This window comes from Capsella rubella, unplaced genomic scaffold (genome assembly GCF_000375325.1).
Source record: "Capsella rubella cultivar Monte Gargano unplaced genomic scaffold, Caprub1_0 scaffold_4, whole genome shotgun sequence".
Classification (NCBI taxonomy): Eukaryota; Viridiplantae; Streptophyta; class Magnoliopsida; order Brassicales; family Brassicaceae; genus Capsella; species Capsella rubella.
The window spans coordinates 10,280,852-10,302,192 of NW_006238920.1; the positions used below are offsets into that span (position 1 = coordinate 10,280,852).

General features: G+C 36.3%; 7 protein-coding genes and 1 non-coding gene across 9 annotated transcripts; 4 read left to right on the plus strand and 4 right to left on the minus strand.

Moving 5' to 3' along the window:
- Positions 1-125: 125 nt before the first annotated feature.
- LOC17887749 (proline transporter 3) lies at positions 126-2,242 on the minus strand. The gene is made up of 7 exons (XM_006295641.2): positions 2,065-2,242; positions 1,638-1,862; positions 1,453-1,547; positions 1,188-1,377; positions 973-1,097; positions 630-845; positions 126-534 (listed from the first exon to the last, which is right to left on the minus strand). The coding sequence occupies exons 1-7, from the start codon at positions 2,144-2,146 to the stop codon at positions 157-159; spliced, it is 1,311 nt and encodes a 436-aa protein (XP_006295703.1). The 5' UTR covers positions 2,147-2,242; the 3' UTR covers positions 126-156.
- An 890-nt stretch (positions 2,243-3,132) lies between these two features.
- On the plus strand, positions 3,133-3,205 carry TRNAR-UCU. The gene has a single exon. It is a non-coding gene; the product is annotated as a tRNA-Arg (tRNA).
- A 186-nt stretch (positions 3,206-3,391) lies between these two features.
- Positions 3,392-5,419, plus strand: LOC17890348 (F-box protein PP2-A15). 2 transcript variants are annotated; one of them, XR_002834293.1, is made up of 4 exons: positions 3,392-3,937; positions 4,076-4,194; positions 4,665-5,182; positions 5,274-5,419. XR_002834293.1 is itself a non-coding variant. In XM_006294638.2 (3 exons), exons 1-3 carry the CDS (start codon positions 3,626-3,628, stop codon positions 5,128-5,130), a joined length of 897 nt encoding a protein of 298 aa, XP_006294700.1. In that variant the 5' UTR covers positions 3,392-3,625; the 3' UTR covers positions 5,131-5,419. The 2 variants fall into 2 exon arrangements, 1 of the variants encoding a protein (XP_006294700.1); XM_006294638.2 differs by having other exon boundaries at positions 4,665-5,419.
- A 2,712-nt stretch (positions 5,420-8,131) lies between these two features.
- On the plus strand, positions 8,132-9,278 carry LOC17890479 (homeobox-leucine zipper protein ATHB-22). Its single transcript, XM_006295015.2, has 3 exons — positions 8,132-8,219; positions 8,330-8,706; positions 8,783-9,278. Exons 1-3 carry the CDS (start codon positions 8,132-8,134, stop codon positions 8,864-8,866), a joined length of 549 nt encoding a protein of 182 aa, XP_006295077.1. The 3' UTR covers positions 8,867-9,278.
- LOC17889146 (60S ribosomal protein L24-1) lies at positions 9,201-10,590 on the minus strand. The gene is made up of 5 exons (XM_006295066.2): positions 10,530-10,590; positions 10,040-10,115; positions 9,844-9,945; positions 9,605-9,753; positions 9,201-9,511 (listed from the first exon to the last, which is right to left on the minus strand). The coding sequence occupies exons 1-5, from the start codon at positions 10,538-10,540 to the stop codon at positions 9,355-9,357; spliced, it is 495 nt and encodes a 164-aa protein (XP_006295128.1). The 5' UTR covers positions 10,541-10,590; the 3' UTR covers positions 9,201-9,354.
- A 1,948-nt stretch (positions 10,591-12,538) lies between these two features.
- Positions 12,539-15,294, minus strand: LOC17889674 (sulfite exporter TauE/SafE family protein 4). Its single transcript, XM_006294094.2, has 10 exons — positions 15,023-15,294; positions 14,598-14,757; positions 14,258-14,520; positions 14,114-14,162; positions 13,963-14,018; positions 13,783-13,869; positions 13,655-13,705; positions 13,325-13,564; positions 13,143-13,236; positions 12,539-13,050 (listed from the first exon to the last, which is right to left on the minus strand). The coding sequence occupies exons 1-10, from the start codon at positions 15,200-15,202 to the stop codon at positions 12,827-12,829; spliced, it is 1,404 nt and encodes a 467-aa protein (XP_006294156.1). The 5' UTR covers positions 15,203-15,294; the 3' UTR covers positions 12,539-12,826.
- Positions 15,295-16,858: 1,564 nt separating this feature from the next.
- On the minus strand, positions 16,859-18,656 carry LOC17888829 (late embryogenesis abundant protein ECP63). Its single transcript, XM_006294149.2, has 3 exons — positions 17,781-18,656; positions 17,516-17,694; positions 16,859-17,402 (listed from the first exon to the last, which is right to left on the minus strand). Exons 1-3 carry the CDS (start codon positions 18,603-18,605, stop codon positions 17,123-17,125), a joined length of 1,284 nt encoding a protein of 427 aa, XP_006294211.2. The 5' UTR covers positions 18,606-18,656; the 3' UTR covers positions 16,859-17,122.
- Positions 18,657-19,899: 1,243 nt separating this feature from the next.
- Positions 19,900-21,258, plus strand: LOC17890530 (protein CHUP1, chloroplastic). Its single transcript, XM_006294284.2, has 2 exons — positions 19,900-20,724; positions 20,799-21,258. Exons 1-2 carry the CDS (start codon positions 19,972-19,974, stop codon positions 21,240-21,242), a joined length of 1,197 nt encoding a protein of 398 aa, XP_006294346.1. The 5' UTR covers positions 19,900-19,971; the 3' UTR covers positions 21,243-21,258.
- Positions 21,259-21,341: the final 83 nt, after the last annotated feature.

Here is a 21,341-nt window from a genome sequence, read left to right on the forward strand (position 1 = left end):
CGGTTAAAACTTGAAACTTCGAAACTATTAAAGGATTATAAAAGCTATTACATCGATTATTTTATTGAAAACTATTATTGAAAACTAATTAGTGATAATATATATCGATAACTATATATGCAATTATAATTTCATAGGAGATGCAATTACAATGAATTACAAATCTGCAAAAACGTGGAAGTTCTTGGAGTCAAGGACAATGAGCCTAAGAGCTGCAATGGCAGCAGCAACAGACATCAAACTGAAGAAGACAACGTTGAGCCAGTGCCACAGCTTTTGCAAAGAATTGAGCTTATTGTTCTTAGCCTTATAGTACATGTGGTTGGCTAAAATGAATGTGAGAGGGAATGTGCTTACTGCACCCGTCAGGCTCATGAAGTCCCCAAGGAACGGTAAGAGCGCTGAGAGAAGCGTGCTAACCGCTATGTACCCGCCTCTTGTCATGATCCTAAACAACAACTTCTTTAAAGCCAATGGATTTTCTTTGATCCCAAACTTTGTGTCCATGTACTCATACGTTGGACTCGCAAAAATCTACAACAAAAACAGAGTAAGGACGGATTGAGCCACAAATAGTTTGAGTTGAGACGGTTATGGTTAATGAATTGTCCTCTCGAAGAGAAACTTACGTGCAAAGAGATAACAGATTGAAGGATAGCAGAGATGTTAGCAAGGGCTTTGACCCAAAGTGGACCGTTAACGTTGTTTAGTAGATATGCCGAGGTTGAGGATCCGTAAGCCCAATATCCGATGAATACAACCGCGTACATCGGTAAAACACCCACTGTGAATTGAAAGTATAGGGCCTTCATCATGTTTTTCACAACCGGTTGCCTTACTGTTGCCTATCATTGGATAAAAAGGAAGGGTCAATTATGCGTTTTCGTTATGTAAAATGGTTTTAAGAATATCACATTTTAAGTAAGATTCCTAAAAGGCTAAAACATTAAGCTGAAATGTCGAAAAATTAACCTGAATTTCTGGAAGCATCCCGGTGTTGAATACGAAAACTAGTGTTGCGGCTGCTCCAGTGATGGTAAAAACTTTGTTTAATGGTGATCCTTGTATCTCATAATCTCTTGAAGGTGCTTTGACTCCTACAAAAACAAAAGGGAGGAATCTGAATTATCAATTACCTACAAAATCCATAAGTAATCTCTAAAGCCTGATCATCATTTAAGTTATACCATCTTTAACCGATAGCACAATTGCTATGACGATATAGATGATGCTTAGGATGGTCGAAACCGCAAGCCAGATCCCGAGAGCCGATAAGTGAGGAATACTAATCGCAAAAACCGCACAAATCAGACCCGCAATAGCTATAAAATGAGGTAGTTTCATGGCATGATCATCCCTGAAAAGCACATAAACAGCCTGCAGGAAAGCATACCCAAGGTAAATAACTCTGCCTCAGGGGAATCAAGAATCAAGAGAGAAAAATATTACTACCTTTAAGGCAGAACCAGCTAGTATGATGAATCCACAATTAATCATGAAAAGATTGACATATTGCAATAACCATGTTAGACAATAAGCATTTCTACCTGCAAAAAGAGACATCCATTTCAATGGACGTCACAGAGAAAAATATAGGAAAAAAGAAAAAGATAAAACAAAGAGAGCTGCTGGTTTACCGTAAATGAACCCTGCAAGGTCTCTATAGCGAATGTGCCTTTTGCCACCAAACTCATGAAGCTTTGCTACGAGAGTGTTTGCATAGAGTGAGATTGCAGTAGCAAGAAGAAGACCAACCACACCACCAATCCATCCTAAAGGAACCATGACAGTTCCTGAATATCCCAACACATAAGCGCTGTTTATACTTGTTGTCAGAACGAACGCAGCCTGAAACCATGAATCTGTACATTCCAAGAAACATTAATAGTTAGCTTCTCCCAATATGAGACCATCTCTATGCAGTAGAAAGCAGAGTTGGCTTATGCTAAACCTCCCCAATCTTTTATATTTGTAAAACGTTTTCAGGGGTAGAGAGAGCTAAAACATATTTTTATCACATGCTTAACGTTAAAACCAAAAAAAGTGGGAAAATGAATTACAAACCGCTGCTAATCTGATGAGCAGTGTCAGGGATTTCGATATCAACATCTTCTCCAACATTGTTGATGCGGTTACTAGAGTTCATTATGGCAAATGGTTATTGTGTCTCTGGAGCTTAGCTTAGAATCTTGCTCTTTATAATCATTCACTGCAAAGTTGGAATAATATATAAACAAAGTCTACCAATAAAATGATAGTGTGGGACTTATCACAAAAACACACAATCAAATCTGAAATATATGTGGCTATGAATGTGGAGATGATACACACTTTAAATGTTTATTTAGACCGTTGAAGTGATGGAGATATATATGTAGGAGAAGTGGAGTGTAGGTAGCTTGGTCGTCCTTAAATGATATTTTGGACATTTATGCCGTCTTGTTGTTACGCAGAATAAGACTAGATACGAAAATATGTAATGGGGAGTGGGGACACGAAAGATAGATCAAGTGTACTAGATATTTTTGACTTTTTTTTATTGTTTGGTTATTTAAAAAGTGGCGGGGACCTATATCAACGTCCGACCCACATTGAGCCAATCATCGTGTTTGAATACTTAAACCCAATTTTTTATTCAACTGTGACATCACAATCAGATTAACATCAGCTGTAATAGAAATATCTCGTTTTTTGGTTGTTTTTGTTTATAAAGTTTGCAAAACATTGGTTATACATCAAAAGCTAAATTTGTAAGAAATATGATCAAAATACTGTCCACATCATGTATTCTTGTAAAATATATAACTAGGTTTCACTTATAACTATCTCTGTGTATATATGAATTTACTTTATTACACTATATTTTTTACATGCTAACTGATGATGAAACAACAGAATTACATGCCAATGCTATGAATGTAAGTTAAATAATGTATCACATTTACTATATATTAAAAAGGTTTATTTACATGGTATGCCATTAGAAAATAGTTATAGATGTTGGTTTATAACTTGAACAAAAAAACTAGGATTTAAAGTCTCTATTTGGTCAATTACTTTCTAATTTTTCTGGTAAATCTTTAATTGATAAGTTTATGTCATATTCAAGATTAAGTACAGCTACAACAAAAAGCGCCCGTGGCCTAATGGATAAGGCGTTTGACTTCTAATCAAACGATTGTGGGTTCGAGTCCCACCGGGCGTGCTATCTGTTTTATTCCAAGCCGGCCCATTTTGTTACAAATGGTCGGCCCATTTAAACTTACATTATTTTTAGCAAAAAAAATATAATTTAGACTTGGTCGGTTTGTTATCTTGTAGTTTAGTGGTACTTAACCTTTTTAAAGGATCTTTTTAGAAGCCCTTTATTAATTACAGTAAATAACTCTTTTCCGTCATCGGTATTGCCACGTGTCAGCCGTTGATCTTCATCTTCCCACACGTAGTAACTCTGTTCACTTTCTTCGTCCCGGAGAAAAAATCAAATCATCGGAGCGATGGACATGAGATAGAACAGAGCTCACTCACTTATCCTCCATCGCTATGGCTCTCGAGTGTCATCATTACAGCTCTCTTCTCTGCGTGTAGGCAAAGGCAACTCCCCAGGTTTTCTGAGAGGTATATTATGGGTTTGTCCTTTTCCAACCTCAACGGCGATACTAATGGTTTCGCAGCCGGTCCGAGTCTCGGCGATATACCTGAGAGCTGCGTTGCTTGCGTGATTCTGCACCTTACTCCGCTGGAGATTTGCAATCTGGCTCGTTTGAATCGAGCATTTCGTGGCGCGGCTTCTTCTGATTCTGTGTGGGAGAAGAAGCTGCCGAGTAATTACCAGGATTTGCTTGATCTATTGCCTCCGGAGAGGTATCAGAGCCTCTCTAAGAAGGATATTTTCGCCTTGCTTTCTCGTCCTATCCTTTTCGACGATGGTAATAAGGTTTGTGTTCCATGATTCCTTGCTTTGATGGATTAGAATTGGGAATTAGGGTTTTTCTTTTGTATGTTGTATCTATCTAAGGTTTTTATCTGGTAGCAGTGTCTTGTTTTGATGATGTATGGACACATATTGCTGCAGGAAGTCTGGATTGATAGATTGACAGGACGAGTTTGTATGGCGATTTCCGCTAGAGGAATGGCTATAACTGGAATTGAAGACCGCAGATATTGGAATTGGATTGCAACTGATGAATCAAGGTACATAGTTTTTACCAAAATTCATTGCACTTTTACAAGATTCAGCTAGTACATATCAAGGGCATTGCAATACTTGGTTATTTAATCGGTTTCATCAACTGTTGAACCTTGGTTCTCAGTTTCTGCTAGGTTTTTTGAACCTTTACAAAGTCAGTCTTAAAAACAATACTCTCTTTGGCAGATCAAATAAGGGTTGAAGTTTGCATGAGTGTTACAGTTGGATGAGTGGTCTTTCTATATATATGTGTGTTGTAGTTTCTTGGTTTTTCATAATAGTTATTTTTATGGGTCTATCAAGACTTGCAGAATGATTAGCCTAATGACAATATCAAGTTTCTGTAACGGGAGAATATGAATTCCATTTGAAAGTTGAATACACCGATCCTGACTTTATGTACTGAAATACACACAAAAGGGTATCTTCGGTTGCTGAGCAACATTACATCAGCTGATTCCATATTCTTGTACAGGTTCCATGTTGTAGCCTACTTACAGCAGATTTGGTGGTTTGAAGTAGATGGGATGGTGAGATTCAATCTTCCTCCTGGTATATACTGTCTATCATTCAAAATACATCTTGGAAGATTCTCGAAAAGGTTGGGAAGACATGTTTGCCATTTCGAACACACACACGGTTGGGAGTTGAAGCCTGTGCGGTTTTCACTTTCAACTTCAGACGGGCAAGAGGCATCATGTGAATATTACTTGGCTGATAAAGGAGGAGAGAAAATGGGTGGGGAACACAAAGGATTCTGGAGAGAGTATAAGGTTGGAGAGTTTGTTGTGGGTTGCTCAGAACCATCAACTGAAGTCCGATGGTCGATGAAACAGATCGATTGCACACATTCAAAAGGTGGAATCTGTGTGGATTCGGTCTTCATCATCCCGTTCGACGTGAAGCAACGCAAGAAAAGGAAAGCCGCAATGAAATATTAGTTAGAAATAAGGAATTGTACATCACACTTTGCGTATACAACATACTTTGAAGGTAAAACTGTTTATCGTCTTCATCTGGGTCTTGAGTTAGGTATAGCATTGTTAATATGATCGAGTAATTGTTTATACTCCGTTTGTTCCAGGTTGAAGGAGAGAAATCGCGATTCTTTTCTGTTTATCATTGCTTTCTTGTAAAAACCTTTGTTATATACAGCAACATAGTTTCTTATAAGGGCCCAGGTGATGTAAACAGAAGAATCCATTTTTTGAAGTCCAGTTGCATTTTGCATGTTCATTTGAAAAAGTAATAATGAATCGATGCTAACATGAAACTTGAAGGGATATAGTTTTAGGAGGTGCAGTGGAAGAATGTAGGTAAGTGGGTTACACGTTATGATTACGTAGATAGGCTCTGACTATTCTAACTCGAAAGATAAGGAGGAGGGTCTTCGTTTCAATTGTAAGGACCATCCCTTCTTCGAAATGGACCACTAGAGTTAATTGTTAAAACGTGTATTTTGCTATTGTAAAGTCTATTTCCTATTGAATTTTGATATTTTTTTTGTTTTCAAGATGGAGACAAGCTGACAATTTTGACATAAATTACCCTCAAATAAAAACGAAAGTAAAAAAAAAAGGCAAAAGAAAAGTCAGGTTCTGTCTTCTTCACTGGGTTGGCACTTGACAGTCCAAAGTAGGCAAAGTACTTAATCGTCAAAATTGTCTGAAAAACAACAAAGCTTATATGTAGGTAGATTTCACCATGCTCTTATATGCATGCATATGTAGCAAGTACGTTTACACTGAAAACATTAACCGTTGGTTTTGCTTTTTAACTAACATGGTATTTGTGTCAATAATAGAAAGAAAGAAAAAAGTTAACATGTAAAGAAAGAAAATAATTCTAAGTGAGATTGATTCTTCTTTATACGAAAACCTTCAGTAAATGACACAACACTCTCTCTTGAGTCTTGAGCTTTACTTCTCTGTTACTACTGTATATGGTCCTCCTTTAGATTCATCATTTATACTTTTTTACTATTTAGTATTTTTACGTACTCACCCATTTTGTTACTTTTACTACTCTCTCTGTCTCTCTCTATTAATTGGAGTGTGAGTGTGACAATAATAATGAACTATCTCGACCCCAAAGTGTTAACAGGCTTTAGTTTTACCTTCAGCTTCCAACAGATATGCTTCAGTTCTTGAGTTAGCTTAGAACTAGCAGATAATCAGTAGATCTCTTTGGGTAAATTATCCTGTTTTTGTTTTTTTTTTTTTGTGAAGTAACTTCTATCGTAGTTACATTCTAATTCTCCTTGGTACTATACAACATTGATGATCAAATGTATCTTCCATCATCAATGTGAAATGAGCTACCTCTGATTTTGCAAGCATTGGTAGGAGCTCTGTTGACTTTCATAAACATATGTGAAATGAACCATAAAGTTAAACCAACCAGTTTAGGGTTATGATTTGTGTTCACGTTCATAGAGGTTTTTAATATTTTACACCAAAATCATAGGACATGACTTGGGACTCTTTTTATATTTCCGCTCTAGCTAGTACTTCTTTTCGATAACACATATTTCGAAAATATCTGATTAAAATTATCACGTATATTCATCTAAAACTAAGTATGACTTAAATACAATTGTTTCTGAGCGAGTCATTTTAAAGGTTATCTTCTTTTAAAAACTTTACAGATTTTTTTTTATTTTTTTTTCACATCTTAACGTATATATATTACAATCAACGTTTTTATAGTAGAGTGTGATTTAGAGGAACATAACTTATGCTAGAATATATCATCTTTAATCCAACCATATTCCATATTTTTCAGCATTATTAAAAATTTCTTCAAGATACGTTGCACTGCATCATTCCATTTCTAACTACTACTTTATCACCGGATCAAAACAAACAAAACAAAAAAAAAACTCGTAGATCGATATGATGATACAATTTTCACTAGTGCACTGTGCTCCCAAATTTTGTCAGGATCAGAATTGGACCCTTCTGATCTATCTGTTGGAGTAGCACCCTGCAGCTCCACAGTGTTAAATAAAGATTGTGGGGACTTTAATTTATACAAATACATACAAATAGATGATAACTGGAGGCTATACGTAAATAGATCGAGAGTACAAGTTTGAAATTGATATAATGTCAGATTTGGTGGTTGATTAAGGTAGAGAGAGTGATAGACATTTGTATAAAAGTAGAATCTGGACCATTCTATCTATCTTTTTTTTTTTTCACCTCTATATTTCTTTACTGTTACTTTCTCAAATTAATCACTACTTCTTTATAATATATAAGGGGATGCAAACCAATATACTACTTATTTTGATTGATTTTGAACAGGAAATTTTATTAAACTTTCAAAATTGTCTAAATTTTATTCCACAAATTTGATATCACTCAAAGATAACAATAGTAATCAAATTTTGCCTTTTAAAAAAAAAAATTTGGGTTTCAGTATAATTTTCTTTTAATCGATAAAAAAAATAACTGCATGGAAATGATATTATATTTCTTAACATGATTATATTGGTAGATAGAAAAAAATAAGGTGCATGAAAATTTTACACCATTAATTTACTTTACCTCGTTTTGTACCGCTTGTTCTGTTCATTTCTATTTCAACACTATTCACACTTTATTTTGCTTGTTCGCACCATTCAGACTCTTGTTACCGGTTAAAGCTTAAATGGAAGACATTGGGACACAATTCTTTTCACTTGATCACATAGACCCAATTAGTTAACCCGAAGTTAAAAACAGAAGCACTAGGGTTTTTCAACCATAGTTACTTATTACATTATATATAGTGCACATGCATGTACTAGCATTTGCATAAATATCACATCATCTTTAACTCCAAGTTCCATATCAGACCCCAAAGTTGTTCATTTCTTTATTTGGCTAAAAAGTAGTCTCTTGAAAGTGATTGTTGTACGCAGAAATAGACAGAAGAGGAAAAAAAGTCTAAGGTAAGATGGAATACTGGAGTAGCTCCTTCATCGATGGCGCTTCTTCCTCCAACTTCATGATCTCTCCTTTCTACAACTTTGACCATTTTCCAGGTACATATGCATCCGTAGTACTTGGAGCTAATTTTTAGTATGATTGACGCATAACCATTTACTCAACTATATGTCTCTAACAAGTCACTCTCTATTGTATTAATTTGTAGGAAACGATGACAACAGATGTCTCTCTTCAGGTACAATGGTTGGTGCACAACAAGGTATGCTTCATGTCCCTCTAGAAATGGTGGAAAATGGCTATGGAGAAGAAAGCAACAATATCAATGGACAGCAGAAGAAAAAGAAGAAGATGACGAGTGAGCAGCTAAAGTTCCTTGAGAGAAGTTTCCAAGAAGAGATAAAGCTGAATCCGGACAGGAAGATGAAACTGTCCAAAGAACTCGGGCTGCAGCCGAGACAGGTTGCGGTTTGGTTCCAGAACAGGAAAGCCAGGTGGAAGAACAAACAACTCGAGCATCTCTATGAATCACTAAGACAAGAGTTCGATGTTGTCTCTAGAGAAAAGGAATTGCTACAAGAAGAGGTAATTAACTCATTGATCAGTAGTAACTTAATAAATGTATCTTTTTCATTGTGTAACTTTCACTTTGTTTCATCAGCTTATACAACTGAAATCAATGATAAGAGAGAACGGTTCGAACAAGAAGATGCAAACCTGGGGAAAGCCTGCAGCGAGACAATAACGGGTTAAGTTACAAACTCAAAGGTTTCAAATAGGTTTCAAAAATGGCTCAAAACCTTTAGCTTTGGTTTAATAGAAGTTACAATTTCCTTAGCGGGTCCTGTTTTTGTATTAGATTTTTGTATTAGATATTGGTTTAAGTTACTTTCATGTTGGTTGGCAAACAAACAGTGACTTTCATTGAATGGAAATGAGTTCTCGAGGTTCATTAAGAATACTTCGTTGAATGGTGTGGATCAACAACCTCACTTTTTGGCTTCCAACGTCCTAGGCAAAGTTGAAATTTTTTTAAGTGCGGTTTTATAATATATAAGAGTAAAGAACAAGGGGATTGATACCAAACAAAAAGTTCCATAAGCTGCAGAAAAACCTCAAGTACAATATATTAGATCTGGTGCAAAACTAAAAAACAATTGGTGCCAAAACAAATGTCAAAACAAGAAGGAAAGATAAGTGAAGAGAGATGAGTGGGCTAGTCTATAGCTTCATTCAACGTCTGCCTCCACCACCACCCATCTTAGCAGCCTTGGGTGCAGCACTCTTGGGGATGTTGCCCTTCACTTGAGATTTCTGTTGCTTAGAAGCATACTCGACCTTCTTTGCCTTCTTCTCATCCTTGGTCTTCTTGATTCTCTCCTTGATCTCACTGCAGAATCACCAAATTTCTTTTCAGTCAATCACATTTCAGGGTTACAAAAGATTGATACATAGTGAATGTTTTAGGGTAAAGAAAACCAACCGTAGAGCAGCTTCTCTGGCTGCATCACGAACTTCGGGCTTCTCTGCTCGCTTCTTCTGGATAACTTCCAAAGTAGCACCAACAATAGACCTTGAGTAAGGCTTCTTGGTAGCACGTCTCCTTCTCTTCACAGCCTCTTGGGCAGCGTCCTGGAAGAGAACAGATGATAAGGGTCAGAACAAGAATTCAATAATACTAAAACAATAAATTAAGAAGCAAACAAGAGAACGAGTTATGACCTTCTTGTGTTGCTTTCTGTACATGGCAGTCCAGGTAAGCTTAGATGGCTTCAACTTATTGTGAAAGTACCTCTTACATTTGGAGTTAGCGAACAAAAACACCTGATGAATCATGAAAATAAGAGATTATAAATTAATACATAGACGCATAGAAACAAACTCTTAATACATAGAGCAAACATTGACCAATAGTTACCTGAGAGTCTGATCTGATAAATCTGATTCCTCTGCCAGGGTAGATCTTCTGACCACTGAATCGGCAAAGCTCAGTCCTACATATCAAATATAGTAAAGGCATTAGAGATATCACTCATCGTGTCTTAACAGAACACACATTGAACCATTTCATTTTGCAATATCCTAAGTTACAGGAAATGACTTAAAATGAAGAAATAACTAGTGGAGCATAACAATGGAAGAACAATGAGTACAAACAATCAACGAATTCTCCAGATTTCAAATAAAGACCAACACAATCAGTTCGATATACAGAATGAAAGGGGAACAACAAGATCTAGTTATTACAGAACACAAACCAGAAAAACTTAAGAAACTCATTCTAGCAAAAGGGCAGCTTTGACAATAGCATATTCACATTCACAAGGATCATTTAGCAATAATGTATGCCTATGAGAGCTGAGAAGAACGAAGAACAGAGAGATAGAGAGGGAGATGAGATTGATTACTTGAGAACCATGGCTCCGCCGCGCTTGTTACTCTTTTCACTCGAAACCCTAAAAAAATTATGCTTTAGATAAACGAATCCTATATAAGGCAGATGAATTCGCCTGAGCCCTAGCTCTCAAGGAATGTTATGGGCCTCTTAGCCCATTTAATACGATTTTGAGAAAGGTTAAGCCCATTAAACAAATATTTAAGCCCATTTCACTGAGCATCAAACTTGAATTTCATAAAGAAAGCAATAAAAGTCATGTTTTAACTTTTAAGCAATATAGTCATTGTACAATTCATTCCAACTTGATGATCATGGAACATAAGAATGATGTACATAAAGACACATTCGACGTTTTTATAATAAATATATCCATCAAACATACATGGTGCAAGTGAATTTGTAGTCGGAAGGACAAATTTGGATGGAACAAAACATTCATAATACTAGTAAAAATCTTGTAGTTTCTTAAGTTGAATGCAATAAACATTTCACTCAGTCCACACAAAAATAAAGAAAATGCAAAATGGATTCATCTTTCCAACTCTTCTTTTTTTCAGTGGAAATGATGTTTTATGTATCCAAACTCTATCCGAGTAATTTTGGACAATACATATTAGTACCCCCAATATGTATATGCTAAATGGATACGGAACAGTTAGAAAGTAGAAACTCAGTTACATCAATATTCATTTATAGAAATGTCGTAGTAAACCATTTTCTTGGGGATAAAATCATAGTTATTAGGTTCTAGATAGTAATCTGCATTGGTAACGTCTATAGAACAACTACTTGTCTGGTTTTGGACCTCATGATATATCTAATGTCAACTCTATCATTTTTATATGATACATTTTCTATATTTTCAATTGTTCAACCGCAAACAAGATCACAAAACTCCAAAAGAATCAGGGCTTAAATTGATATTAGTATAGACATGGTCACATGGTTAATGGATCAATCATCAATGTAATCCCAATCAGCCCATTGCAATCTCTCTAATCATGTGGTTGATACAAACTTTTTGGAACCACAATTTTTATTGTGTAAAAGATTTAATCACTCAAATGATCGTGGTCTTACTCTGGAAGACAATGATTTGCCAGCTACACAACTGCAAGAAATGTTGTGGTTAGATGCGTCTGAAGTTGCTGTCAACCAAAAAAAAAAAAAAAGTGTGTCTGAAGTAGCCCTGGGCACGAAGCGAATATTCGGAAAATTTGTGATATTTGTGATTTGCTTCGCTTCGACCGAATAGTTGATTTGCTATTTGCTTCGCTTCGTAAATTTTCGAGTATTCGGAACTTCGAATATTCGAATATTTTTCGTAATATTTGCGAATTACTTGCTTCGCTTCGTTTCGACCCATCTAATTTTTTTTAAAAACTAAAAACATATAGTACACAAATATAAAGTGCAAAATATGAGATATTAGAAGTTCTTGTTTGACATGTTTTCAAAATAAAAAGAAAATGTAACCACCGTCCATAGAATTCTCACATTTTATTTTTAATATTGATTTTTGTAATAAAGTTTTATTTGCTTAAGAACAAAATTTAGCAAAAAAAACCAACGGACCAAAATATAATAATTTGAATAATAAGCCTATAAGATATATACCCAAATCTATAAATACACATATTATATATATATATATTATAAAATGATTTATATTAATACATATATATAAATATACGAAGCGAAGCGGATATTCGGCATTAAGAAAATCAATATTTGTTATTTGCTTCGGTTTTTACGAATACTACATTTTCATATTTGCTTCGGTTCAATATCTTATAGATATTTGAATTTTTCGAATCGAATCGAAACGAATATCGAAACGAAGCGAATCTAACGAATATTTTGCCCAGGGCTAGTCTGAAAATATATTTTTCTTAAAAGATGGCCTTGTTATTCACCAATCTTACCAAAGTCCAAATCTATTGCCCTCCAATTAGAAATATTACCAAATCATGTTCTGTGTTCTTGTAGTAGTAGTTACACTGAATATGTGCATAGAAAAAGACTACAAAAAATTTAATAATTTTCTCAGTCTCGCAAGCATCCAGAGATGAAATAATCCAACTTTGAATACAAAATGATATGACATTAATGTAGACACACTCTATTTCTGAAGATGGTCAACTTATGTATTGACCAAGAACAGAGCACAACTGACTTGGACTACAAGTAAAACAATCTGATCTTATAACTTACTCACTCACAACAATGGCGTTGGACAACCGAAATTGTCCAATGAATGAATCATAGCTAAACACTTGAAACTTTTGTTCAAAGGAGGATTTGGATTCACTGGCTGCTGCAGAATCCCAAGAACCCCATGAATTCATGGTTATGTATCATCGTTATGCTCTTTTCTATCCCAATCACTCCCATTGTCAGAGCACTTGCACAAATGACTCCTGAGAGAACGAAAACGATTATTGACGCTCTTTTCAGGATCGCCACGAGCTTTCTTATAAAAGATTGTCCCCAGAATCCGGCAAGAATCGATACCGACATCAAGTACATTGCTGTTAATGAAACAAAGATTAACAACCATCAGTGTTTTTTAGTTTTCTCCTTACTGTTTAAGTTTCTCCTGGTATGTTTGAAGAGATCTTACCGTATGGGATTGGGAACCTCTTCAGGAGATAGAACTCGACTACGGATAAAGATGAAGAAAACATCATCACAAAGGTAGCTGTCGCGCTAGCAACCTGTGTTTTTTTATCAATAGGTAAAGATTAAAGAAAACAAGATTGATTTTGGTGTTTAAATCATATACTGATATGATTGTGTGTGTACCTGTGGGATGACTCCAATCTCAAGAAGCAAAGGGCCAAGAACAAATCCACCACCGGATCCAAGGAGACCACCTACAATGCCTCCAACAGCACCACAGAGACCACAGAATATTAGACTCAGAGGAGTCCACTCTATGGTAGCTTCACAGATACATTCAGTGTTTCCACTGCTCAGCCTTGTTTTGTTCTCTCCATACAACCTCTTTGCTTCACATCCAAACACCACTAAAGCAACTGGGAACTACAGATGGAAAATGGTTCCAAATGACATGATTTAGTGGATGCACAAAACACAATCAAAGATTATCAGGGACAAAGATATATTATTTACCTGTAAGACGAATAGCATCCAATATATTGGACTGCAGACCTTTATTTCATTCTGTATAAAGGCGAGAGTTAGACTAATGAGAGCTCAACAACGAGATTATTGAGAATGTTACGAAGAAGATTACTTACCTTGATAATTTGGATTAGCAAGAAAGCTAACCACACAGTTACAAGAACTAGAAGCCGTTTCCATTTGAGGTTGGAGCGTATTATTTCCTGCAAATAAACAACAAACCTGGTACTTGAATCTTTATGCAAGTCTTGAAGAGACAACAAGTTAGAAAATCATCTTGCATACACCTAACTTACCAGCTCTGATTTCTCTTCTCTCGGGTAAAGCGGATCATACTCTGTGTCGATTAAAACTGCACAACAGAACCAACAAGAAAGTAAACAATGTGGGAAGCTTATTATCATGAAACATTAGAAAAAACAATCATAAGGATGAAGCTTTACGCACGTTCTCCCCGGGAGTTAACCATATTATTTCGTTGCTGCGCCATTTCATTCTGTTTAATAAACGAAAACCACATAAAACATTTTGAACATCCCAACATAAAATAAAAGTCTCAACATATTCACTTTGATGGAAGAAAAAACTAACCTTCAACAATGTCTCTTCTTTCCACATCTCAATGCCTTTGAAAAAAGATCTTGAAGAAGTACCAACGAAAAGAATGATGATGAGGACAGTGATGAGCCAGTAAGGGAACACAACACTGAGAGAAACACCAACAGTGATACCGAGGAGAAGCATTGGTTGAAAGAGAAGAGCAAGATCATAGTCTAGGATTGGTACTTCTTTTGTCGGATGACGTACTCTTACATTGTACCAAACTGATGATGCTGATGCTCCCATTATCATACCTTCACAATCAACAACAACATTAATTCAAAACATTCTCTCATTATAAAACTTTATACATGATTGAAGGAATCATTACATTTAGAGATAGCAGCTGCGGATTTAGTGTCGAATCCAAGTATAAGAGTGAGCATAGGAACGAATATTCCACCGCCTCCAACACCACCAACTGTGCCACAAGCAGATCCTAAAAACGCTATCACAGTAGCCACCACTAGTTTCCAGCTGAACTCCAAATCCTACTCTCACAAAATTTCATACAAAAAAAAAGTCAAAAACCCACTTTTTGTTTTAGATTCTTCCAAGCTTATTGGGGGAAAAAGGTGTTTTATTTTATAGTGTTACGTAAGCAAATCAAATTAAGGCAAAGACACGTCTGTATATTCAAACGGATTAACCCATTTTCATTTCAGAAATGATAAATTTATATTACAATTGAAAACGACGCAAGTTCATGACCATGGAAAGGGAGAAGAAGAAAGGAAGAAACTTTAGAAAACTTACCGGCCAAACTTTCTCGGTGGCAGAGAGAGGAGAGGAAGAGGGAGAGAGATGATGAAGAAGAAGATCAGGGTTTGTTGTTGATGTGTCTCCGACGTAAGAAACAGAGAAGATGGCGACGGCGAAACCTACGAGAAGGTAGAGGATAAATCCTCCGGTGCCTTTTCCATTCCACAATCCCATAATTCTCAATTACAAAACCCTTAACGAATGAGACAAAACAATAAAATATGGAACAAAAAAAGTTGAGATTTTTATTTGTTTTTGTATGGTTCTCTATTGTGGTGAAGCAGAGAGATATATATATAAAAGCAGAGCCGGAGAGGTGACGACGGGAGATAGATGATAGAGGGTTTCTTTTTAATCAACTGTGCTCTTGCGTATACTATAACGATACTACCTGTTCTCATTTGCTTACACGTGGCATTATTTCTTTTTGTTTTCTGAAATTTGGACAATTTGATTCTTATTTTTATGTTTTTTTTGAGGCTGTAAACTGTCTTTGCACTTGTTCTAATCCTCCATAAGTAAATACAAAAAACATTGAATGTAAAGGAAATTTATAGAAAAATATAATTACGGATAAAGACAAATCATTCCACGAATATAGAATAAAATTGTCGTCAAATTACGAAAAGATTTTTCCTTAAAAATTATATCTCTTCAGTCCTCAATAGCCTATCTGAATTAGCGGAGATAAATCTCTTCAGAATTCTATTTTTCCTCATATTTTTCTATTTTTGTAATATAGATTATATAACATAATCGAACCAACTATTATAAAAACGCGAAAAGCATAAACAAAAAAATTAGTGCTCGCTAGCTATACGATCCAGTAAATGTATTCTGCTATGAGATTATAATGGCATAGATGTTGTACGAACTACACAAGAATATAGTCTACGAAGATATAGCAAGATTATAAAGTATTGGGGAGTTGAACTAGGCCATTCGCTAAATCATCTTAATCGGAAAGTTAAATCTTTTGATCAGCAATGCGAAAAGAATCGTGTAGGTTGTGTACGCCGCCAATATATACCCAACTACGTTTGAAAATAAAAATGATTTGGAGAAAAAGACAAATATTTTAATTTTATTTTAAATTCTCATATAGTTTTGATCGGGAGGCTTTGAGGAGAGTACTGGTTCCACCACTCGGCTATCCTCCAGTCAAATTTTAATTGGATTCGACGTTTCCTTTGTAGACTTCTTGTCGCATTTAACTTGCATGGGTCACCCACTGGACCAGACGACAAATCATCTAATGTAAGTAATATAGAATCATTTAAACGTTCGGAAATTTATTTTCACTGAAACTATAGCTAGAACTGAGTTTCTTTGATTGATCAGGTAATCTACATTTTCATCTGTTATAATCAAAAACTAAAACTACATATGTAGAGTTCATAGATATACGATGCAACATTAAACGTAAATATAGCATATAGACAAGAACAAAATATCCTAACATATGTGATTGGAAGAGTTTGATCCACAAGAACATTTACAAAGAGAGAGGCTAATCGAACCCATGTGGTGGTGGTGGTCGGTCATCTCCAGGAAAAAGACAAACCGTACTTCGTTGTTTTCAATTATGTAATCTTATGTAACACCGAGTCAATCCTGTCCCGTGATCCTTAGTTCGTCGGAGCCAAAAATATCCCACCTCGACGATATCAGATCATATAATTGCATTAGTCGAATTCGGTTCATAACTTCTTTAATTTACTCCAACCTTGCATCATTTTGTTCAAAGTTCATAATCTAGATGTGTATACAAACATTCTTACTTTCTGTAATCTATTTCTGAATGAAAACACATACGCACGTACGCCTATATTGGTTACCAAAACTAGGTACTATATGGTACCCATGATTAAGAAAGACATTACAACTAGCATTTTTTAAGTTCCACAGAATAGGAAGGTTTAAACTTTCAGAAAGTAAGAATACACAGAATAGAAAGGTTTAAACTTTCAGAAAGTAAGAATACAAACAGAGAAATTATCAGAATATGTTAATCTGCCTACAACAAGACAGATCCATCCAACACAAAAGGCCTATATATATATATATATATATATATATATATATATATATATTTCACAGCCTTCCCTTATCTTTCCGAGCCTCGTCATCCATCCGTCCAACGTCGTTGAATGTTTGACCAGTCATTTGATCGGAAGCCTTCAGTGAAGTTGCTACCTTACCCGCCGGCTTTGTATCTTCGACCTTGACTTCAACCACCGTCCTACCCGTTCCTCCATGCTCACGGGCCGCTCGTGTTTCCTCCACTATATCCGACGGCATTGTCAGTTTGCTCTTAATGGCTTCTGTCACATTCCCTAATGCACCAAATATTGTTCCCTTCGCTTCATTTCCCCTATAGACGATTTAACAAACATCAAAACAGCAAGTTTTAAGTTTAACCGTTGGTTATTCAAGAACATGACCAGATTTTAAAAATATAGCTAGCATTTATATTTATTTATTTACCTTGCAGCAGCAGAATCTTTGGTCTCTTGGGCTTTTTCAGCAGCCGACTCAGTATTCTCCTTAGCCTTTTGAGACACCTCGTGGGCTTTTGATCCAGTTTCGTCTTTGAGTTCTTTACCTTTCAATCTCATGTCCTCCATCTTTTGTCTCGTTGCTTCCCCTGCTTTCTCCATGTTTTCCTACGTTATCAAACAATCACGTTACATAAACTATTCGAGATATACTCCACATTTTACATGACAATAACGTTCCAAGAAACTTATACCTTGGCAATGTCTTTTGTCTCCACAGCTGTTTCTTTGGCCTCCTCTGTCTTCCCGGACAAGAAACCCATAGCTCTCTTCGCCGTATCAACCGCACTATCCTTCAACTCTGAAAGCTTACTCACTCCAACATCTTTCCCTTCCGTCGCCTTCTCCACCGTGTAGTCCTTATACTCTCCGGTCTTCTCTGCCGTCTTATCCTTTGCTTCAATAGCCTTCTCTGCAGTGTAATCCTTTGCTTCCACGGCCTTGTCCACTGTGTAATCCTTATACTCACCTATCTTTCCCGCCGTCTTGTCCTTGGCCTCTTTAGCCTTCTCCGCTGTATAATTAGCTGTCTCTTTTGCTTTCTCCGCTGTTTTATCCTTAGCTTCTACCGCCTTATCCACCGTATAGTCCTTATATTCACCTATCTTATCCGCCGTCTTATTCTTTGCTTCTACGGCCTTATCAGCGGTGTAATTCGCAGTCTCCTTAGCCTTCTCGGCAGTATAATCTGCAGTATCCTTTGCCTTCTCGACGGTTGCGTCCTTCGCTCCAACCGCCTTCTCTGAGACTATCTGAGCTCCTTCTTTAGTAGACTCAGCCGCATCATGGCTTTTTCCGACTACAGCGTCTCTCGCGTGCTCATAGGTTCCTTGCACAGCCCTGAACACCGATCCTATCACCCCAGGTCTCTCTTGCTCTGGTGGATGTTCGGTTGTTCTCTCCGTCACCTTGTACATCGTGACATCACCACCACTATCTTTGTTGATATCATGCAAGTCCTCAGCCGCTAGCCTCGCCGCAACTTCGGCTCTCTCCGTCTTTAGTTTGTCTGACGCCATCACTTGTCTCGCTTGATTGCTTGAAAAGTTAAGAAAAACAGAGTTGGGACTTGGCGATTTTAGAATCTTCTTTATTTGTGTTATCAGCTGAGCTGATTTTGTTTCTTCTTATAGTAATACTCTGTTTCTGTTGAGACGCCACGTGGTAGAAAGGCGGACGCATCAGCTGCCACGTGTAGAGTATTTTGTTTTATCTTCTACGAATGTCTTACGACACGTGGAATATTCATGCATGGATCTTGAGTGATCTCATGGGCATGACTTAGAGGCTAAGACATAAGCAAGCATTGATGGTCGGGTGTATCAAATCTTACATCATAATTTTGTGCCGTTCATGTATACACATTACACATAAGTTGTAGTGTTTAAATATCACATGAAGACAGTTATTTTAGTTAAAATGACTTGTGAAGCTACAAAAATGATGAAATAGTTTCTGATCAGTAAGATAAACGTAAATTTAACTTTCAAGGATTAAATCATATATCTGAACTATTTGGACTTTAATGGCTATAATCTGCAAAGAGAATACTGACTTTTTTTGTCTAAACCGACTAGAATTTTTTGGTTAATCACGTTAACTTTTTTTTATGTCAACAAAGTAATCACGTTAATCATCATGTTCTCCAATAGAGTAGTTTACACTGAATTAGGTACGTCTTTAATTTTTTTATTGTTTCTCCCGACAACATTGTGACGCGCATTTGATCCCAAACTCAAAATCATCCAACTCGGGCACATTTTTCACATGATTCGTCGTTAGTAATTGATACACACTCGCATGAGCACCGATTCCTTAATTTTACGAATATTTGGATCTCACTTTTATAGATTAAGTATCTACTATCTAGTAAAATTAGGTCAAACCATAATTCTGTTCGAATTTAGGTTCATATTTTGATTTCTAGGTTTCGATTTATATATATAGAACCTCCTAGCAGCATATAGCATGCATAACATGTAGGTACGTACGTGGGGAATACACACGTGTGTGGTGTGTCGTGTAAGTAGAGAATCCGATGCCCAAACGAGTAATCAAGCAAAATGTATCAATGGTCAAAAAGCAACCGATCTCAATTACCTTTCTTATTTAAAAATCGATTGAAAAAGCAGACACCAAAGGAAACGAATAATCTTACAAGACATGTTTCCTCCACAACAAAAAGATAGGAGTATAAAACTATATATTTTTTTAGAGATCATGATTCGTATAAACCATTTGAATTTGATCAAAGCCTTATAAGATTCATCAATCAATTCTCTAATCTGTGTTTCGATCATATCCACCGAAACGAGCAGAAGTTTTCTTAAGTGAGAAAGAAAGACTTCGGAGTTGACACTTGAGAACAAAGAGAGGAGGAGAGTAATGGATGGTTCAGGTCCGAGAGAAGGAGGAGGAGCTTTGAAACCAGCGATTCTGAGAGTTTGTGTTGCTATTGTCATATCAGCAACTGGTTTGATTTTGGCCAGGTTTGTGTCTAGGAAAGAAGATAATGAGGTAACTTCTTCTTCAAGCAATCCAGGTTCTTCTTCACCAGCTAGCAGAAGAAACGACGGAGAAGAAGAAACAGAGAGCCTAGATCACGAGAAGCAAGAGATCCTCAGTTTAAAATCCAGATTCGAGGAGCTTCAGAGGAAAGAATACGAGATGGAGTTGCGTTTCGAACAGTATTGTAATTTGAAAGATCAAGAAGTCATGCTTATGGAGCATAAAAGCATGTTGAGTCTTGAGAAATCTCAACTAAGTTCTTTCCGTAAAGAAGTTTTGGCGATGGAGGAAGAACACAAGAGGAGGCAAGATTTGGTGATTGTGTATCTCAAACTTGTGAGAGAAATCCAAGAGTTGAAAACAGAGAATGGGTTGCTTGATGTGAAAGCAAAGAATCACAGGAGAAGTACAAAGCAGTTATACCGAGTCCTAACCGAGAAAAGCAGGAGAACTGTTGGCTTAGAAAAAGAGTTGTTGAAGTGTGTTGATGAATTAGAAGCAAAGAATAAGGTTGTGAAGGAACTGGATGATGAAGTTAAAGACCTCAAAGCTAACATTGGCGTGCTGCAAGAGGAGAAGGAAGAGATTTCTAGGAGATCTTCTGGTTCAGAAGAATCAGAGGAATTAGAGGTAAGGTTGATTTTTGTGATCTATATATATTCAAGTAATTTGATGTTGATTAGCAAGTTGTTGCTTTTGTGAAGATGGTGAGTGTAAAAAACTATAGAAGGGTATTAGAAGAGTATGAGGCACTGAAGAAGGATTATGCGAATGGAGTGAAGGAAGTGATTAACTTGAGATGGAGCAATGCTTGTTTAAGGCATGAGGTGATTAGAAGTGGAATGAATTATGGGGAAAATGTGTTTTCTCCAAATCAAAATTTGCAAGAGTTGGGTATGGATGATCAAGCGGATAATGCTCAGGCACTGACAGTAGCAAATAATCATCATGAAGATGATCAAATTAATCATCATCATCATGAAACTTCAAGGAGGAAGAGATTGATGAAGAAGTTGAAGAAATTGGTTGAAGGAAACGACAAGGGAAAATCAAAAGCAGAGGAAAGATGTTTCGGAAGACATTCTTTGACAGTGGCAACTGAGGAAGAAGAAATGTTTCATTCAAGAAGATCTTGTTCTAGTGTGTAATAATAATTCTTGTTTCACTTGTAAACATGTCAGCTTTCTCCCCAATTATCATAGTCATTAAAATCTTTTATGAAAATGTATTTCACACAAGAAAATAAA

Excerpts from the sequence above, each read along its gene's own strand:
- LOC17887749 (XM_006295641.2), bottom strand. The coding sequence starts at position 2,146 with ATGAACTCTAGTAACCGCATCAACAATGTTGGAGAAGATGTTGATATC. Across the intron at positions 1,863-2,064 it reads TGCTCATCAGATTAGCAGCG|ATTCATGGTTTCAGGCTGCG; the intron begins GTTTGTAATTCA and ends TGGAATGTACAG. Across the intron at positions 1,378-1,452 it reads TAGCTGGTTCTGCCTTAAAG|GCTGTTTATGTGCTTTTCAG; the intron begins GTAGTAATATTT and ends GCTTTCCTGCAG.
- LOC17890348 (XM_006294638.2), top strand. The coding sequence starts at position 3,626 with ATGGGTTTGTCCTTTTCCAACCTCAACGGCGATACTAATGGTTTCGCA. Across the intron at positions 3,938-4,075 it reads TTTTCGACGATGGTAATAAG|GAAGTCTGGATTGATAGATT; the intron begins GTTTGTGTTCCA and ends ATATTGCTGCAG. Across the intron at positions 4,195-4,664 it reads ATTGCAACTGATGAATCAAG|GTTCCATGTTGTAGCCTACT; the intron begins GTACATAGTTTT and ends ATTCTTGTACAG.
- LOC17890479 (XM_006295015.2), top strand. The coding sequence starts at position 8,132 with ATGGAATACTGGAGTAGCTCCTTCATCGATGGCGCTTCTTCCTCCAAC. Across the intron at positions 8,220-8,329 it reads CAACTTTGACCATTTTCCAG|GAAACGATGACAACAGATGT; the intron begins GTACATATGCAT and ends ATTAATTTGTAG. Across the intron at positions 8,707-8,782 it reads AGGAATTGCTACAAGAAGAG|CTTATACAACTGAAATCAAT; the intron begins GTAATTAACTCA and ends TTGTTTCATCAG.
- LOC17889146 (XM_006295066.2), bottom strand. Across the intron at positions 9,754-9,843 it reads ACAGAAAGCAACACAAGAAG|GACGCTGCCCAAGAGGCTGT; the intron begins GTCATAACTCGT and ends GTTCTCTTCCAG. Across the intron at positions 9,512-9,604 it reads GCCAGAGAAGCTGCTCTACG|TGAGATCAAGGAGAGAATCA; the intron begins GTTGGTTTTCTT and ends GTGATTCTGCAG.
- LOC17889674 (XM_006294094.2), bottom strand. The coding sequence starts at position 15,202 with ATGGGATTGTGGAATGGAAAAGGCACCGGAGGATTTATCCTCTACCTT. Across the intron at positions 14,163-14,257 it reads AAGAAGAGACATTGTTGAAG|AATGAAATGGCGCAGCAACG; the intron begins GTTAGTTTTTTC and ends TTTATTAAACAG. Across the intron at positions 13,237-13,324 it reads AGATTGGAGTCATCCCACAG|GTTGCTAGCGCGACAGCTAC; the intron begins GTACACACACAA and ends AAAAAAACACAG.
- LOC17888829 (XM_006294149.2), bottom strand. The coding sequence starts at position 18,605 with ATGGCGTCAGACAAACTAAAGACGGAGAGAGCCGAAGTTGCGGCGAGG. Across the intron at positions 17,695-17,780 it reads AGACAAAAGACATTGCCAAG|GAAAACATGGAGAAAGCAGG; the intron begins GTATAAGTTTCT and ends TTGATAACGTAG. Across the intron at positions 17,403-17,515 it reads AAAGATTCTGCTGCTGCAAG|GGGAAATGAAGCGAAGGGAA; the intron begins GTAAATAAATAA and ends AATCGTCTATAG.
- LOC17890530 (XM_006294284.2), top strand. The coding sequence starts at position 19,972 with ATGGATGGTTCAGGTCCGAGAGAAGGAGGAGGAGCTTTGAAACCAGCG. Across the intron at positions 20,725-20,798 it reads AAGAATCAGAGGAATTAGAG|ATGGTGAGTGTAAAAAACTA; the intron begins GTAAGGTTGATT and ends GCTTTTGTGAAG.